The sequence below is a fragment of the Schistocerca americana genome, chromosome 10 (assembly GCF_021461395.2).
Source record: "Schistocerca americana isolate TAMUIC-IGC-003095 chromosome 10, iqSchAmer2.1, whole genome shotgun sequence".
Classification (NCBI taxonomy): domain Eukaryota; kingdom Metazoa; phylum Arthropoda; class Insecta; order Orthoptera; family Acrididae; genus Schistocerca; species Schistocerca americana.
The window spans coordinates 91,560,928-91,579,614 of NC_060128.1; the positions used below are offsets into that span (position 1 = coordinate 91,560,928).

Sequence of the window (18,687 nt, forward strand, 5' to 3'; positions counted from 1 at the left end):
TTCAGCATTCTGTGTGTCACTAATTCTTGTACGATTTTTGTCATTTCCCAGGCAATGGAGGCTCAAGTAGACGCTGGTCGAACCCGTTCGATCGGGCTGTCAAATTTCAGCTCTAGTCAGATAAAGCGCATCTGGCAGGCCGCCCGCATCAAGCCTGCCAACCTTCAGGTGGAGCTGCACGTCTACTTCCAGCAGCGGGAGCTGGCAGCCTTTTGCAAAGCACTCGACGTGACAGTCTGTGCGTACGCTCCCTTGGGCTCTCCGCAGATGGCCAACTTAGTCCGTGCGAGAGGAGGTGATGTTAGCAAGTAAGCTTAAACAGTACTTTATTGCACACTTTGCCAGTGTTACATTCAGGAGTAGTATTAGAATTCATTGTCAAAGAATGTCAATGATGAGATTTGCTGATGACATTGCTATCATTAGTGAAAGTGATGAAGAATTGCAGGCTGTTTTAAATGGAATAAATTGTCTAATGAGCATGCACTATGGCTTAGGAGACAAACGAACGTGGGGACTACCATGAAATAGGTGAAACGAAGGATTTCTCATACCTGGGAAGCAAAGTAACTCGGGTGTTGTAAACTGACATACAGCTGGGAGAGCGGTATGCTGCCCCTTCATATCCAAATCAGTGGCACTTTTGGACTGAGGATGACACGGCGGCTGGTCAGTACCGTTGGCCCTTCATGGCCTGTTCAGGTGGATTTAAGTTTGTTTTTAGGGAGCAAAGTAACACATGAAAGGCAAAGCAAGGAAGACGTGAAAAGTGGATTAGAACAGGCAAACAGAGCATTCGTGGCCAAGAGAAGCCTGCTGGCATCTGACTTATAGTCAAGAAGGTACATCTGAGAATGTTCATTTTCCTGGGACACACCTGACGTTACTTCTACTGCTGTCATTGACACACTATCCAAGACAAGTGCTGTGTCTTGTCTACCGAGAACCCAGCCACAAATATTGTTTGATACCCCCACATAATTTCACTCTTATTCCATAGACATTGTATGGAAATGGATTGGGAACAGTGGGAAAAATGGAAAAAAAGAGAATCAAAGTGTTTGACATATGGTGCTGTAGAAGGGCGTTGAAAATTAGGTCGACTGATAAGGTAAGGAATGAGGAGTATCCCTGCAGAACCAGTGAGGAGGGGAACGTGTAAACCATTGACAAGAAGAAGGGACAGAATGTTAGGACATGTTGAGCCATCAATGACTAACTTCCATGGTACTAGTGAGAGCTGTAGAGGGCGGAAACTGTAGGAAAAGACAGTTAGAAATATACCCAACAAATAATGTAGGCCACAAACGACACTGTTCAGGGCATCCACCACTATGATAGTACATTTTATAGCAAAACCTCTGCAGACAATGTATTGTGAACCAATATTATAAAGGCACTACTGGTTCTGTGCCTTTTAGCCAGATCATCAGGTGCATATAAATGTTAAAAACACTGTAAACAGTATAGAATGTCCAACCGTCATAGCTAAAACCATAATGTCAGTAGGGCTGGTAGCCAGGGAAAAAAATGTTGAACGATGAAAGACATCCTGTGCCATGTAACAAGAACATGCCAGCAACTCAGCACAACACAGAGCCACTGGGTGAGCCACAACCAGTAGTGGCCGCACTGCACATGCCGAGCTAGGCGGTGAAGCACAGTATACAGCGCATGAGTTGCGAGCGCGAACAGAGCCACCGTGATGTGGAATGGGAGAAGCCAAAAAGACCCGTATACTTATTTATTATGATAGTCGGGGATTCATTATGTAACTTTTGACAAACTAAAGGTTAACAAAACAACAGATACCATGTATGGAAAGTCTGTCCTCTAAACGTTCCTAGTTACATTCAAAAGATTTGTTGGATGTCAGCCTGCATTGAAAAATACACACAATTTTGATTGTATAGCGTGTCTTATAAAACGAATTAGCTCATTCCTTTTAGATATTAATACTATGTGCCATATTTTTCAAATGTATTATAGATAACTTTATTTTACACCTTAGTTATACTTATTATTTGAGCTTTTTGTATGTGTTCTTTGCTGCTGACACAACAGTTTGACATGTATACACACGTGGTTTGGATGCTGTAAATTATCAATCTGTGCTTACAATAATCACATACAGAATGTACTGTTTTGGACAGGTCATAGTGTTACATTTCTGTGAAGAAGATATTGCCATTTGCTAAACCAATAAGAATTTAGTTTCTATAATGCAGTACTCATACGTTACATAAATGTATGGCCAAGGACTAATGATTTGTAATAGCCCTAATTTTGTAGGCTTCTGAAGACAACGTTGCTGTGGTCTTCAGTCCAAAGACTGGTTTGATGCAGCTCTATGCTACTCTATCGTGTGCAAGCCTCTTCATCTCCGAGTAACTACTGCAACCTACAGCCTTCTGAATCTGCTTTCTGTAATCATCTCTTGGTTCCCTCCCACTATACCCTTCAATACTAAGTTGGTGATCCCTTGATATCTCAGTATGTGTACTATCAACCGATTCATTTTTGTAGTCAAGTCGTGCCACAAATTTCTTGCCTCGCCAATTCTGTTCAGTGTCTCCTCATTAACTAAGTGGTATACCCAGCTAATCTTCAGCATAGCCAGCCGCTGTGGCAGAGCGGTTCTTGGCGTTCAGTCTGGAAATGCGCTGCTGCTATGGTCACAGGTTTGAATCCTGCCTCAGGCATGGATGTGTGTGATGTCCTTAGGATAGTTGGGTTTAAGTAGTTCTAAGTCTAGGGGACTTGATGACCTCAGATGTTAAGTCTCATCGGGCTTGGAGCCATTTGAACCATTTTTCTTCAGCATTCGTTTTAACATCACCTTTCAAAAGCTCTATTCGCTTTCTTGTTTAAACTGTTTATCATCCATGTTTCACTTCCACACATGGCTACACTCCATACAAATACTTTCAGAGAAGACACCGTGACACTTAAACCTATATTCAGTGTTTACAAATTTCTCTTCTTCAGAAACTCTTTTCTTCACATTGCCAGTCTACATTTTGCATCCTCTCCACTTCAGTCATCATCATTTATTTTGCTGCTCAAATAACAAAACCTATCTGCTACTTTAAGTGTCTCTTTTCTTAATCTGATTCCCTCAGCATCACCTGATTTAATTTGACTATATTCCATTATCCTTGTTTTGCTTTTGTTTATGTTCATCTTATATCCTCCTTTCAAGAGACTGTCCATTTTGTTCAACTGCTCCTCCAAGCCCTTTGCTTTCTCTGAGGCTATTACAATGTCAGTGGCAAAACTCAAGGTTTTTATTTCTTCTCACTGCACTTGAATTCCTACTCCAAATTTTTCTTTGGTTTACTTTACTGCTTACTCAGTGTACAGACAACCCTGTTCCACTCACTTCTCAATTACTGCTTGTCTTTCGTATTGCTCGTCTTTCATAACTGCCCTCAGGATTTCTATATAAGTTGTAAATAGCCTTCTGCTATCTGTAGTTTACCCCCGCTACTTTCAGAATTTCAAGGAGAGTATTCCAGTTAACATTGTCAAAAGCTTTCTCCAAGCCTACAAATGCTATAAATGTAGGTTTGCCTTTCCTTCACCTAGGGTCAGTATTGCCATGCATGTTGCTACATTTCCCTGAAATCCAAACTGATCTATACCAAGATTTGCTTCTACCAGTTTTTCCATTATTTTTTTGTAAATAATTTATGTCAGTATTTTGCAAACATGACTCATTAAACTAGTAGTTATCACAACTGTCAGCAACTGCTTCGTTTGGAATTGGAATTATTACATTCCTCTTGAAGTCTGAGGATATTTCGCCTATCTCATACATCTTGCACACAGATGGAAGAGTTTTGTCATGGCTGGCTCTCCCAAGGCTATCAGTAGTTCTGACAGAATGTTGTCTATTCCAGGGGTCCCTGTCAAATTTTTCTGACAGTATCATAACTGTGGTCTCATCTTCATCTATGTCCTCTTCCATTTCCATAATATTGTCTTCAAGTTAATCTTCCTACGACATTGTATGTATTTGTTCCACATTCAGCTTTCCCTTCTATGCTTGCTTAGTATTGGTTTTCCATCTGAGCTCTTGATATTCATACAGTTGCCTCTCTTTTCTCCAAAAGTCACTTCAATTTTCTTATGTTGTTGTTGTTGTGGTCTTCAGTCCTGAGACTGGTTTGATGCAGCTCTCCATGCTACTCTATACTGTGCAAGCTTCTTCATCTCCCAGTACCTACTGCAGCCTACATCCTTCTGAATCTGCTTAGTGTATTCATCTCTTGGTCTCCCTCTACGATTTTTACCCTCCACGCTGCCCTCGAACACTAAATTGGCACCGAGCGAGGTGGCCCAGTGGTTAGACACTGGACTCGCATTCGGAAGGACGACGGTTCAATCCCGCGTCCGGCCATCCTGATTTAGGTTTTCCGTGATTTCCCTAAATCACTCCAGGCAAATTCCGGGATGGTTCCTCTGAAAGGGCACGGCCAACTTCCTTCCCCATCCTTCCCTAATCCGATGAGAGCGATGACCACGCTGTCTGGTCACCTACCCCAAACCAACCAACCAACCACTAAATTGGCGATCCCTCGATGCCTCAGAACATGTCCTACCAACCCGATCCCTTCTTCTAGTCAAGTTGTGCCACAAACTCCTCTTCTCCCCAATCCTATTCAATACCTCCTCATTAGTAATGTGATCTACCCACCTTATCTTCAGAATTCTTCTGTAGCACCACATTTCGAAAGCTTCTATTCTCTTCTTGTCCAAACTATTTATCGTCCATGTTTCACTTCCATACAAGGCCACACTCCATACAAAAACTTTCAGAAACGACTTCCTGACACTTAAATCTATGCTCGATGTTAACAAATTTCTCTTCTTCAGAAACGCTTTCTTTGCCATTGCCAGTCTACATTTTATATCCTCTCTACTTCGACCATCATCAGTTATGTTGCTCCCCAAATAGGAAAACTCCTTTACTACTTTAAGTGTCTCATTTCCTAATCTAATACCCTCAGCATCACCCGACTTAATTTGACTACATTCCATTATCCTCGTTTTGCTTTTGTTGATGTCCATCTTATATCCTCCTTTCAAGACACTGTCCATTCCGTTCAACTGCTCTTCCAAGTCCTTTGCTGTCTCCGACAGAATTACAGTGTCATCGGCGAACCTTAAAGTTTTTATTTTTTCTCCATGGATTTTAATACCTACTCCAAATTTTTCTTTTGTTTCCTTTACTGTTTGTTCAATATACAGATTGAACAACATCGGGGAGAGGCTACAACCCTGTCTCACTCCCTTCCCAACCACTGCTTCCCTCTCATGTCCCTCGACCCTTATAACTGCCATCTGGTTTCTGTACAAATTGTAAATAGCCTTTCGCTCCCTGTATTTTACCCCTGCCACCTTCAGAATATGAAAGAGAGTATTCCAGTCAACATTGACAAAAGCTTTCTCTAAGTCTACAAATGCTAGAAACGTAGGTTTGCCTTTTCTTAATCTACCTTCTAAGATAAGTCGTAGAGTCTGTATTGCCTCATGTGTTCCCATATTTCTATGGAATCCAAACTGATCTTCCCCGAGGTCAGCTTCTACCAGTTTTTCCATTCGTCTGTAAAAAATTCGCGTTAGTATTTTGCAGCCGTGACTTATTAAACTGATAGTTCGGTAATTTTCACATCTGTCAACGCCTGCTTTCGTTGGGATTGGAATTATTATATTCTTCTTGCAGTCTGAGGGTATTTCACCTGTCTCAAATGTCTTGCTCACCAGATGGTAGAGTTTTGTCAGAACTGACTCTCCCAAGGCTTTCAGTAGTTCTAATGGAATGTTGTCTACTCCCGGGGCCTTGTTTTGACTTAGGTCTTTCAGTGCTCTATCAAACTCTTCACGCAGTATCGTATCTCCCATTTCATCTACAACCTCTTCCGTTTCCATAATATTGTCCTCAAGTACATCGCCCTTGTATAGACCCTCTATATACTCCTACCACCTTTCTGCTTTCCCTTCTTTGCTTGGAACTGGGTTTCCGTGTGAGTGCTTGATATTCATGCAAGTGGCTCCCTTTTCTTCAAAGGTCTCTTTAATTTTCCTGTAGGCAGTATCTATCTTACCCCTAGTGAGATAAGCCTCTACATCCTTACATTTGTCCTCTAGCCATCCCTGCTTAGCCATTTTGCACTTCCTGTCGATCTCATTTTTGAGACGTTTGTATTCCTTTTTGCCTGCTTCATTTACTGCATTTTTATATTTTCTCCTTTCATCAGTTAAATTCAATATTTCTTCTGTCACCCTAGGATTTCTACTAGCCCTCGTCTTTTTACCTACTTGATCCTCTGCTGCCTTCACTACTTCATCCCTCAAAGCTACCCATTCTTCTTCTACAGTATTTCTTTCCCCCATTCCTGCCATTTGTTCCCTTACAATTTAAAACCTGGTTCCTAAATCTCTGTCTTACCATTATTAGTCTATCTGAAACCTGTCAGTATCTCCAGAGTTCTTCCATGCATACAACCTTCTTTCATGATTCTTAAACCAAGTGTTAGATATGATTAAGTTATTCTCTGTGCAAAATTCTACCAGGCGGCTTCCTCTTTCATTTCTTAGCCCCAATCCATATTCACCTACTATGTTTCTTTCTCTCTCTTTTCCTACTCTTGAATTCCAGTCACCTATGACTATTAAATTTTCATCTCCCTTCACTACCTCAATAATTTCTTTTATCTCATCATACATTTCATCAATTTCTTCATCATCTGCAGAGCTAGTTGGCATATAAACTTGTACTACTGTAGTAGGCATGGGCTTTGTGTCTATCTTGGCCACAATAATGCGTTCACTATGCTGTTGGTAGTAGCTTACCCGTACTGCTATTTTTTTTATTCATTATTAAACCTACTCCTGCATTACCCCTATTTGATTTTGTATTTATAACCCTGTAGTCACCTGACCAAAAGTCTTGTTCCTTCTGCCACCAAACTTCACTAATTCCCACTATATCCAACTTTAACCTATCCATTTCCCTTTTTAAATTTTCTAACCTACCTGCCCGATTAAGAGATCTGACATTCCACCCTCCAGTCCGTAGAACGCCAGTTTTCTTTCTTCTGATAACGACGTCCTCCTGAGTAGTCCCCGCCCGTAGATCCGAATGGGGGACTATTTTACCTCCGGAATATTTTACCCAAGAGGACGCCATCATCATTTATCCATACAGTAGAGCTGCATGCCCTCGGGAAAAATTATGGCTGTAGTTTCCCCCTTGCTTTCAGCCGTTCGTAGTACCAGCACAGCAAGGCCGTTTTGGTTAGTGTTACAAGGCCAGATCAGTCAATCATTCAGACTGTTGCCCTTGCAACTACTGAAAAGGCTGCTGCCCCTCTTCAGAAACCATACATTTGTCTGGCCTCTCAACAGATACCCCTCCGTTGTGGTTGCACGTACGGTACGGCTATCTGTATCGCTGAGGCACGCAAGCCTCCCCACCAACGGCAAGGTCTATGGTTCATGGGCGGAAATTTTCCTATAGGCAGTGTCAATTTTTCCACTTGTAAAATATGATGCTAAAGTCTTACACAAGTTATTAAACTGATAGTTGTCTAGCCATCTTTTCTGCTCAACATTTGTGCATTTTCTATCAGTCTCATTTCTTAGATGTTTGTATTCCGTTTTGCATGCTTAATTGACTGCCTTTTTTATATTTTATCCTTTCCTCAATTAGATTCAATGTGTGTTTTGTTATCCAAGGATTTCTACTAGGCCTTGTCTTTTTACTTATTAGATCCTCTGGTGCCTTTACTATTTGATCTCGTAACACTACCTATTCATCTTCTACTGTATTCTTTTCCCCTGTTCTAGTAAACTGTTGCCTAATGCTCCCTCTGAAATCCTCAACAACCTCTTGTATTTACCAAGGTCCTATCTTCTTAATTTGCTACGTGTGTGCAATTTCTTTAGTTTTAATCTATAGTTCATAATTAAAAAATTGTGGTCATAGTCCACATGTTCCCCTCGAAAGGCCTTACAATTTAAAATCTTGTTGTGCAATTTCTGTCTTACTATTATATAATCAATCTGAGATCTTCTGTTGTCTCTAGGTCTCCTCTACATACACAGCCTTCTCTCATCGTTCTTAAACCAGGTGTTAGCAGTGATTAAATTGTGCTCTGTGTAAAATTCTGTCAGGCGGTTTCTTCTTTCATTCCTTTCCCGAGTCCATATTCATCTACTTTTTTTTCCTTCTCTACCTTTTCCTGCCATCTAATTCCAATCCTCCATCACAATTAAATTTTTGTCTGCCGTAACTCTCTGAATAATTTTGTTTATTTCATCATACTTTTCTTCAATCTCTTCATCATCTGCGGAGGTAGTTGGCATTTAAATTTGTACTGCTGCGGTACATGGCTACAATAGTATTTTCACTATGCTGTTCATAGTAACTTACCCACATCTATTTTCTTATTCATTATTAAACCTGCTCCTGCGGTACTTCTATCTGTTTTTGTATTGATAACCCTGTATTCACCTGGCCAGAAGTCCTTTACCCCATGCCACTGAACTTCACTAATTCCCACTAAATCTAACTCCAACCTATCCATTTCCCTTTTTAAATTTTCTGATCTACCTGGCTGATTAAGGGATCTGACATTCCACACTCGAGTCTTTAGAAAAGCAGCTTTGTTTCTCCTGATGATGACTCTCCTAAGTAGTCTCTGCTTGGAGATTTAAATGGAGGACTGTTTTTTATGACTTCATTGACATGCTCTGTGATTCTTTAGTGGATACAGGAGTGAGGAACAGATGCTGCTCATGAACAGAGAATTCAGATGTTAATTTATTTTACATTTAATATCAAATAGCAAAAATAATACATAACTTTGCTGCAGCTCAGTTGCTAATAGTAGATTTGAATGTAGAAATATTTATAGGCACACAAGATTTATAAGCTTGTCACTCTTCAGTACAATGTCTATTCTGAAGGTGTTGAGTCCAGGCCACCATGAAAGTCTGTAAATGTTACTCAACTAGCAAACACACGAATGAGGTCAGTGCATGAACGTTTGAACTTCAGTTGACCCGTTGCTGGAGCTCCGGAAAGGGGATGCCTGCATCTATCTCATTGGCAGCGACTTAATTGTTCGTGGCAGTGCCCTCATGTCGTGGTGGTCGCTGTAGGAAATCCAGCAGCATAACTGGTGGTGTGCGTATTTGAAAGTGCGGCCGACCGAACTACAGTAATTTCACTACCGGAATATTTTACCCAAGAGGATGTCGAATTTTAACCATACAGTAGAGCTCCATAACCTCGGGGAAAATTATGGCTGTAGTTTCCCCTTTCTTTCAGCCATTTGCAATACCAGCACAGCAAGGCTGTTTTGGTTGTGGTAAAAGGTGCAAGGCCAGGTCAGTCAGTCATCCAGACTGTTGCCCCTGCGACAACTGAAAAGTTAACTGCCGCTCTTCACGAACCACTCTTTCGTCTGGCGTCTCAACAGACACCCCTCCGTTGTGGTTGTCTCTACGGTACAGATACCTGTATTGCGAAGGTATGCAAGCCAGCACACAGTCGGCAAGGTCCAAGATTCATGGGGGTGGTTTCTGGAGATAATAGACTTGTTGAAATCAGTAAAGCAAAATAACAGTATCTATGCAACTGACAACTGAATTTTATTGTGAAACTGATACTACAGTTGCTGAGAAAACAATAGCTAAAATAAAATAATTATTATGATTGACTGATTGGGGAATAATAACCAAGAAATGGATTGGAGATAAAGAGTAATCTAGCACCTGAGTGTGTTCTGGGTGGCAAAATTGTAAAACATTCTTGATCTAGGTTTAGTTACAGTATACAGGTATTACTTAATTATTCTTCCACTTATATACTTGAAATAACTTTCGTCTGGTTCATATAACCATGAACATTTACAATCTGAGGCCATCCGAAGCAGTCGGTGCGGTGTCAGAAGCTCCGTACCATACTTGCTGCGATGTAAAGGTGACTGCTGGCTAACTGCAACCACCGCATGCCGCCCAAAGAGTCCGCCAAACGAATAGTATAACACAAAACAAATATTTGTATTACGATATGATATATGTATGAAACTGCATGCCTCCTTACCACATAAAAGGCATAACCATTAATGTAAAATTAACTATAGATAGATTTACTCATTGATAGGTGACAAAGGTACAGTAAACTCCACACATCTGACTCTTAATGGAATAGTTGTGAATTTAATTCTGCAGAAATTCTGTACTCTCACACACTATCTCTAATATTGTTTGTAGATAAATTTTATTTTTGTGCTTTCTTCTACTTAGTAGTATTGCATGGAATATAAGGTTCAAATAAAGTGTTGATATTATGGGATAAAGCCACGCGGGGTAGCCGTGTGGTCTGAAGCGTCTTGTCACAGTTCGCGAGGCTCAATCCCTTTGGAGGTTGAAGTCCTCCCTTGGGCGTGTGTGTGTGTGTGTGTGTGTGTGTGTGTGTGTGTGTGTGTGTGTGTGTGTGTGTGTTTTGTCCTTAGCATAAGTTAGTGCGTAAGCCTAGGGACCGATGACCTCTGCAGTTTGGTCTCATAGCTCATAGTCCTTACCACAAATTTCCACATTTTATGGGATAAAAACTGAAAGAGAAAAACTTTTGCAGCTTTGGTTTGGTCAGGACAGGTGGTTAGAGAGAACGAGTGAGTAACTGAAACATTGGTATTATCTGTGCTTACAGTTATCTGTACCTGTATAGTGAACCCTCAACTTCCACCTCCACACCCCTTGATAATGCTTTAGTGGCATTGTTATACTAGCTTTTCTGTAAGAAAGCAAAATATTTTTGAGTCGAAACCTGAACGAGATTAATGAGTGGATGTCCTTCCTTTGCTTTCCTTTTCAGGATAGTAAGCTTGAGTCCCATGAGTGATCCGGTAGTGTCACGTATTGCAGAGAAGTACAAGAAGACGACTGCCCAAGTGTTGCTACGACACATCATGCAGCGAGGAATTGTGGTCATCCCGAAAAGTGTCAACCCTGACCGCATCAAGCAGAACTTTGATGTAAGTGATCATACCATGTGTACTGGTTGGAGTAGAAACTGGCACACAGGCTGCGTTGCTCAAAGGAGGGGGGGGGGGGGGGGGCTGCTGTAAATTATTGCCATTGCAAAATCAGTGGTTGTTATGTGTGGGTCTTGGGGGACCTGGCGATAGTTAATCGCATTGACTTCTTCAGTGTCGTCAGCTTTGTACCGAACCTGTGTATAATTGGGAATGACTGTAGTGCAGTTGCTGAGAGACAATTCCTGACAGCTGGCAACACAATTGTCAGCATTTCAACTGCAAAATGCGAGTAGGTGCAGGCAAAAACAATACTTGTCTACAGAGCTATGACTACACTGAGGCATTCCCAGAAAAATGTATACACAATCCCATTACGTGATGGGTTGATGTGTGAAGCGGCCATACTAAGCCCACTGCAACTGTCAGGGATCGTCTCTCACCTAGTCTGCAGTAGGCACACTAACTCTATATGGCTGAGAAAATCTTCCACATGGTTGTTGTTAGTCCAAAGACGGTTTCGATGCGGTTCTCCACACTAGGCTGTTGTGGTGTGGTGTACCAGTTGCTTCAAATGTGGGGTAATCTTATATAATAGCAGTTTGTATCTCCCACACTGGTATTTTCAACTCCTTCACTAAGGCTGTAATATTTGAAAATGCAAAAATATAATCTCTTGTACTCCACATTCTGTGAATAAACTTTCCACACCAGTTGTGACTTAACATGCAACACTTGAAATACATTGACGTCTCATGCTGATCGAACATTTTAATGCTTGCATTTACAAGATCAGTATTCAACCTCAAAAGCTCTAAATAAGCACAATATTCCCCACTCCATACACAATTGTGCTTTTACTGCTGCCCATTCTATCATACCTGCACTATAGCATAGTTTTCACTCTTCCCCCCCCCCCCCCCCCCCCCCCCCACCCTCCGAACTGCTGTACACACGTTTATGCTGTTTCTGAGGTCATCTTCTGACTCAAATAATCAGTTAAATGAAAACATGTTTGATTATGACAGTATAACATTATCACTTGTGAAATTTTCAGGTTTTTGACTTTGAACTGACGCAAGAAGAGATGGATGAACTAGATGCTCTTGACAAAGGGCCAAAGGGCCGAATGTTTAATGATGTTATCGCACCAGAGTAAGTATTCACCTATTACTGCTGTATTTGTTGCTAAGTATATTGTTGTGCCTGTAGCAGCGTGATATGTAGTTTCATACCTTTATACAATAAGACAAGGCATATTCAAAAAGTGAGTGCCGTACAGTCATAAAGAGAAAACAAAATCCCCACTAGAAAAAGCTTTTATTAATGGGTTTTGATTTTCAACAAACATCCTTTACTGCTCTAGATAATTGCTTTTGACTTAGAAGCACTTTTTGTGATACAGCACTAAATTTTTCAACCTTTCTCATTCCAGAAAATGGCAGCCATGATTTTGGTGCTCGTGTCTTTTCTTTTTTTCCGCAAGGTTAAATATTAACACACATCAGAACCTTAATTGCCTGTAATGAGTTTAGGAAAATGAATCCTCTCCATATTGTGAATAGCAATCGAAAAATACTCATCTGCCGGATGCTCTTTGCCGTTTGTTGTAACAGGCAGGTTCCACAGTCTGTTGTCGGGAGGCAGGAGAGAGTTGCCTCAGTCTGTCAGGATGGCATAGCCACTCCCCACCCAAGCATTGTGGATTTGATTTGCAGGCAAGAGAATCGGCACTGTCAGACATGAGGGTGACTGCATCAAGACCAGTGGGTCTTAGTAAACCTGTTTATATTATGTAATTGAAGGTGCAGGGGGGAGAAAGGAAAAGCAACGGAGGGATCTAATGGTATCAGGTGCATCTTGACTTTATGCAGAATCAGTGATAAGTGCAAATGTGTGCTGGACCAGGACTCGAACCTGGAATAGCTTACTTACTAGATAGTTAAGCACTGCGTCACAAGGGCACAGTGCTTATCGCAGATGCGTAGAATCTCTCGGTACACTCCCCAGCTGTTTCCCACTACCACCTTAGAGTACCCTATCCGTAGGTCCCATCCATTTTCTCTGTGCTCGCTAATTTTAAGTTCCCACTGGAAGTCAAACACAAATGTGCATCCACACTGGAGGTTGTGATTCATTACCCATTGACGCGAATCAGTTACGTGAATGCGTTCAACCTCTAGCAGGAATTTACAGTTAATGAACATGGAGGACTGTGGATAAGTGGCAATACATGGGAATGTGGGTCATCCGGAGAGTGTGCCAAGATAGTCAACACATTTTCAATAAACACTGTGTCAGAGTGGCTCAGTGGTTACAGCAGGGGCGGGCAGGAATTCTGCACGTGTGCGGTGCACATGCACGTGTGCAATTAACAGATGTTCTGCGCGCACACAGGGGCAAGCTGGCCACCCGCTTCCGTCCCCTCCCCGCCATGCTGTCTCACCGCTTCTTCCTTTGTAATGCGTCTTGTTTCCTGGCCTGCTTTATTGAATGAAGGAATAAGGTTAGTAGGAGTGCTTGAAAGTAATCGTGGTTTGAAAGAGTACCTATTACCTACGATACGTTTTATTTAATTATCACAGGTGGAGTTTACAATACGTTTTGTGTCTGCAACAAAATTTCTACATGCAGACAAATGCAAACAGTTATGTAAATTTTCATTACTGATGTTTGCTCTTAACCGAGACTTTCATAACAGAAAAAAATCTCTCACAAACGTATGTCGAGCGAAACATTGACATTATCTTCATGGCTTCACAATGGAAACGAGGAAACTCTTTCTGTGGAAAGTCGTGATAAAAATCTATTACACGTCTTGCCAAAAGGAACTTGTTTCTCAGACGAGAATTACACTGTAGATCTATTAATTCCATATGCAAACTGGGATGAATATCATCTACAGAAACAGCAGATTGTCTCGAGAACTATTCAAAACCTTGGGATAAGAAAGATATATCCCGAAATCGCTTGAGAAATTTCTCTTTTATTGCACCAAGAACGGCAACATACTGAAATTTATTATAATGGCGTTCAATATTAAACTTCCGCTGACCAGCGAGAATACTGTCACATATTATACATTTCCAATTTTCACGTTTTTGCACAGAGAAAAAAATGATTCTCCCATTCCTTTTTAAAAGATAGCAAATCTCCAATTCTCCGTTTCCTTGATTCACTCTGCATTTTCCGGTTATTGAAATACAACGTGCACTACGTAGTGGTCACTTCGCTTCAACGTCCGCTCTTAGCCTGGAACTACACTGCCGCAACCTGCTGGCTGTCGCCACAGCCCCTGTCGACGCCTGCACGCGAGCAGCACACGTGCAGCGCTGTGCGCTCATGAGCCGCGTGCAACGTTTCCCCGCCCCTGGGTTATAGTAATCAGGAGATCATGAGTTAGACTCCTAGTCCAGTACAAGTTTTACTCATTGCTACTGAGTCTGCGTAATGTCTCAACACAGCTGATATCATTAGTTCCTACCCCTTTGTTTTCTTTCTTCCCCCTCCACATTCAGTTACATGATATATATCACAGGTGTGGATTCTGTACAGTGTCTGTTCTTTCGGACAGATCTGAAGGGACAGGCACCATGTATACATATATTGAAGAGCCAAAGAAACTGGTACACTTGCCTAATATCGTGTAGGGCCCCCGCGAGCGCAAAGAAGTGCTGCAACACGATGTGGCAGGCGAGGCGTAAAGCTTTGTGTCGTGCAGTCATCGACGGTACACGAGTGGGCCTTTGGTTTCGAACTCGATATCAATGATGTTACATTCAACGGTTTGCACATTGATACTTGTTGATGGCCCAGCATTTAAATCTGCAGCAATTTGCGGAAGTGTTGCACTTCTGTCACGTTGAATGATTCTTTTCAGTCGTCATTCGTTCCGTTCGGGCACAATCTTTTTCTGGCTGTAGCGATGTCAGAGATTTGATGTTTTACCAGATTCCTGATATTGAAAGTACACTTGTGAAATGGTCGTACAGGAAAATTCCCACTTCATCCCTACTTCGGAGATGCTGTGTGCCATAGCTCATGCGCCAACTATAACACCATGTTCAAACTCACTTAACCCTTTGCCTTACGATTTAAGTTCGGTTAGCGTGAGCCGTAAGTGACTGCAAGGTACGGATGTGCCTTACGATTCCCAGCGCTTACACATGCTAAGTCTGCGGTGCACTACGTCTGGTGGCGTCCGAAGTCGTGCAGACGCCCTCGGGATTTGTAGGTACCTGTGTGAGATACCAGTAACGTGACACTTCTACAGGTATCATAAATAATGATGATTAGTTGCCCATTGGAAATGAAACATTCATTGTCTCAAACGCAACGGTATATTCACAAACGTTTTATTTCTGGCACACGTAATGCAACCCTTCACTTTTTGCATTCCCACGTTGTTTCGCTGCGTCGTTTATGCTTTCTGCACACTACACAAGCTCTCGCAGGATTTACTTTTGATGGCGTTGGATCAATATGTTTGGGAAAATGTGCCTGATGCTGTGCGTGCAGTCTTTGTGGTATATCGCCGGATGCTAATCGTCCCTTCCGATTATATTCCGGTAAACGTGTAGTTTTCAACAATGATTCTACAATGTGAATCCTATATTCTGCGTGGCTCTGTTGTTTGCCGCAATGTATTTTGTAATACTAAATTTACGTGTTAAATAAAGCAACATCAAATAGGTAAAAGAATATCTTGTGGTATCCTTTCATACATTTTCGCATCACAGGGAAGCATGCGAGCATATGATCTTGGCGTTCAATTCCAATCATGCCTCTATTGTATTTGACAACACATTTCGGTTTCCACGACGCATTGTGGAGAGGTGTGTCTGTGGCAATCATTTCTGCTGTTTAATGTTTTGTGGAAAGCATGTAAACGTCTTGTTTATCTTTCCATTTTAGTGCCATAGCAACTCCTCGCTGTATATTCTCCCTTCTTTTATTTTGCCTTCAGGAAGTCTGTGGGCATATTTTTTTCTGTTTGAGCGCACTGTTCCAATCACATTAGTTTTATTGGTGAGGAGAGTTTTGAAAAGTTTCAGTGAAGAAAACCAGTTATCTAAATGTAGAGTATGCCCTTTGTGTAATACCAACTGTGATAGTTCTAGAACTACACTTTCAGAGGCACCACCACTAGCATCACGTTTGTCACTACCTTTTTATATGTTAAATTAATAGCAGTATCCTGAACTTGACTCGCACAATTTATAAATTTTAATACCAGACCTCGCTCTTTCTGATGGGTTAAATTGTTTGTAGGATGAGCGCCCCTTAAATTTCGTTAATGATTCATCAATGGCAATATTCTCTTGCATTGTGTTTTATTTGATTTAATACCTCTTCTTTAGTTGTTCAGTCTACCCTTCTAATTTTCAGCATTCTTCTGTAGCACACACTTTAAAAGTTTCTATTCTCTTCTTATCTCAACTGTTTATCATCCTCATAAGAAACATATGCAGTGCCACACTTAAGACTTCTTTAGAAAAGACTTCATAGCATCTAATATTATATTTAATGTTAACAAATTTCTTGTTTTCAGAAAAGATTTTCTTGCTATGGCCAGTCTGCATTTTATATGTTCTTTTCTTTTGCCAACATCAGATATTTTGCTGATGAAATATCAAAACCCCTCTACTATTTTTAGTGCCTAGTTACTGAATCTAATTCTCTCGGAATCACCTGATTTTTATTCAGTAGCACTCCATTACCTTTACACTCTGTTGAAGTTCATCTTACAACCTCTTGTCGAGACACTGTCCACTCTGTTCAGCTGCTCTATCAAATCCTTAGTTGTCTGACAGAATTACGCTGCTATGAGTCAATCGTAAACTTTTTGTTTCTTTCACCTGAACTTTAATTCCTTCTCCAAATTTCTCCTTGGTTTGCTTCACAGCTTGCTCAGTGTACAGATTGAATAACGTCAGGGATAGTCTACAATCCTATTTCACTCCCTTTTTTTCCACTGCTTCCCTTCCTGTCCTTTGAATCTTATAATGGTAACTCAATTTCTGTAAAAAATGCAAATAACCTTTCACTCCCTGTATTTTATCACTACTACCTTCAAAATTTCAGAATGTACTTGTATTCTAGTAACCTTTGTCAAAAGCTATCACTTAATCTAAGTGCTGTAAGTTTGGTTTTTCTTTCTTCAGTGTATTCAATATAAGTCAGGATCAATACTGCTGTGTTATTCTTGACACTGTTAGTGGGGAAGTGTGCGATCTGTTGATTTAAAACGTGGATAAAAGTCCTACATCAGGATTACAAATTTTCTTTATTGATCACTGGTTTCCATTCAAGGATGAGCCACCTTCAGATCAATCTAAAATGTTGTTCAGTGTGTGACAATTGTTACACATTGTCATATTCTTAGAACTAAGTCGCCCTTGAGCAGTTTTCTATGAATCTCTTCATTGACAATGTCAAAGAATAACACAAAAATTTCTAGTCAGGTGAAGGGAGATTATAGAAAACCGCTCAAGGGCAACTTGGCTATAAGAATATGGTGATGAGTAAAGATTGTCATTCAGTGAACAACATTTTAGACTGATCTGAAGATGGCTCATCCATGAGCGAAACTGGTAATCCATAAAGAAAATTTGCAATCTTGCCATAGGATTTTTATCCACGTGTTTTAAATCAGTATTGCCTTGCATGTCCCTACGTCAGTGGAAAGCTAATTCAAAATGATTTCTGTGGCTCTGTAAGTAAGCAGTAGATGGCACTACAGTACTGCAACATTGTTCTGAGTTGCACACATTTAAATTTCAGCAAATATTACACTTATTACAATACTTGGGACTATTATGCTATGGTCAAATGAATAGCAAAGACTGTATGATTTTTCTGGCCTTAAAAGTTTATATTTTACTATTAGTGAAAGGCCTTTAATTTTCTAATATGCCTTGTAGTTTCATTTAGTATGTGTAAGTAATATAGATTACCTTCTCACTCTTTCTTTTTTTTTCCAGACGAGCCAAGCATCCAGAGTATCCTTACCATGAAAGATACTGATCCTTCAGTACTCGCTAAAGGTACTGTCAGAAGGCTTTAACAGGGAAATCTGGAGAAATGCCTGGTAGCATGTGTGTGGGTCTCCATTTTTTGTGATTGTTGTCTTCCCTGCAAAAATTTGTAACAGTGATATAAATATGTATATATTCTTTCAGAAAAAATTACAAATATATGTTTCTAGCAAGTTGTTTTCATTCTGTGACATTACCTGTTATTTCCTGCTGTTTTCTTTGTTATTTGAGATACATATAACATTTTCACATTTGACAGTGTGATGTGTAAGGGGTGATCAAATAATTTTCTTTCAAAGGCTGTACAGTCCAGAATAGGTATGCTAATTGGGCAAAATCACTGTGAGCATTGAGGCTGTCATCCCATAGATGCACCGGGTGTCCTGCTGTGTGGAGAAGTCTGTAACTGCCTGCTGCACATTCTGATCAAACAGGAATCTTCGGCCCTTAAGACTTTTTAAAGGTCTGAAGGCATGGCAGTTACATCGGGAGAGATCAGGACTAATCAACTGCCTATTAATTGCCTGTAATGGATCAGGCTGGCCTCCCAGGCCAACTGCCACCTTCTGTCAAACTGTGACCAGCACGGAACTTGGCAC

General features: G+C 40.8%; 1 protein-coding gene across 5 annotated transcripts in view; it reads left to right on the forward strand.

Annotated features, from left to right (window-relative positions):
• LOC124552586 (1,5-anhydro-D-fructose reductase-like) overlaps positions 1-18,257 on the forward strand; it is a 51,559-nt gene extending 33,302 nt beyond the window's left edge. For all 5 annotated transcript variants that reach the window (XM_047126907.1, XM_047126908.1, XM_047126911.1 and 2 more), the window contains exons 5-8: positions 52-308; positions 10,892-11,051; positions 12,109-12,206; positions 18,035-18,257. In XM_047126907.1, coding sequence (XP_046982863.1) covers positions 52-308; positions 10,892-11,051; positions 12,109-12,206; positions 18,035-18,077 — 558 coding nt within the window. In that variant the 3' untranslated portion in view covers positions 18,078-18,257. The remainder of the gene's footprint in view (positions 1-51; positions 309-10,891; positions 11,052-12,108; positions 12,207-18,034) is intronic.
• The last annotated feature ends 430 nt before the right edge of the window (positions 18,258-18,687 follow it).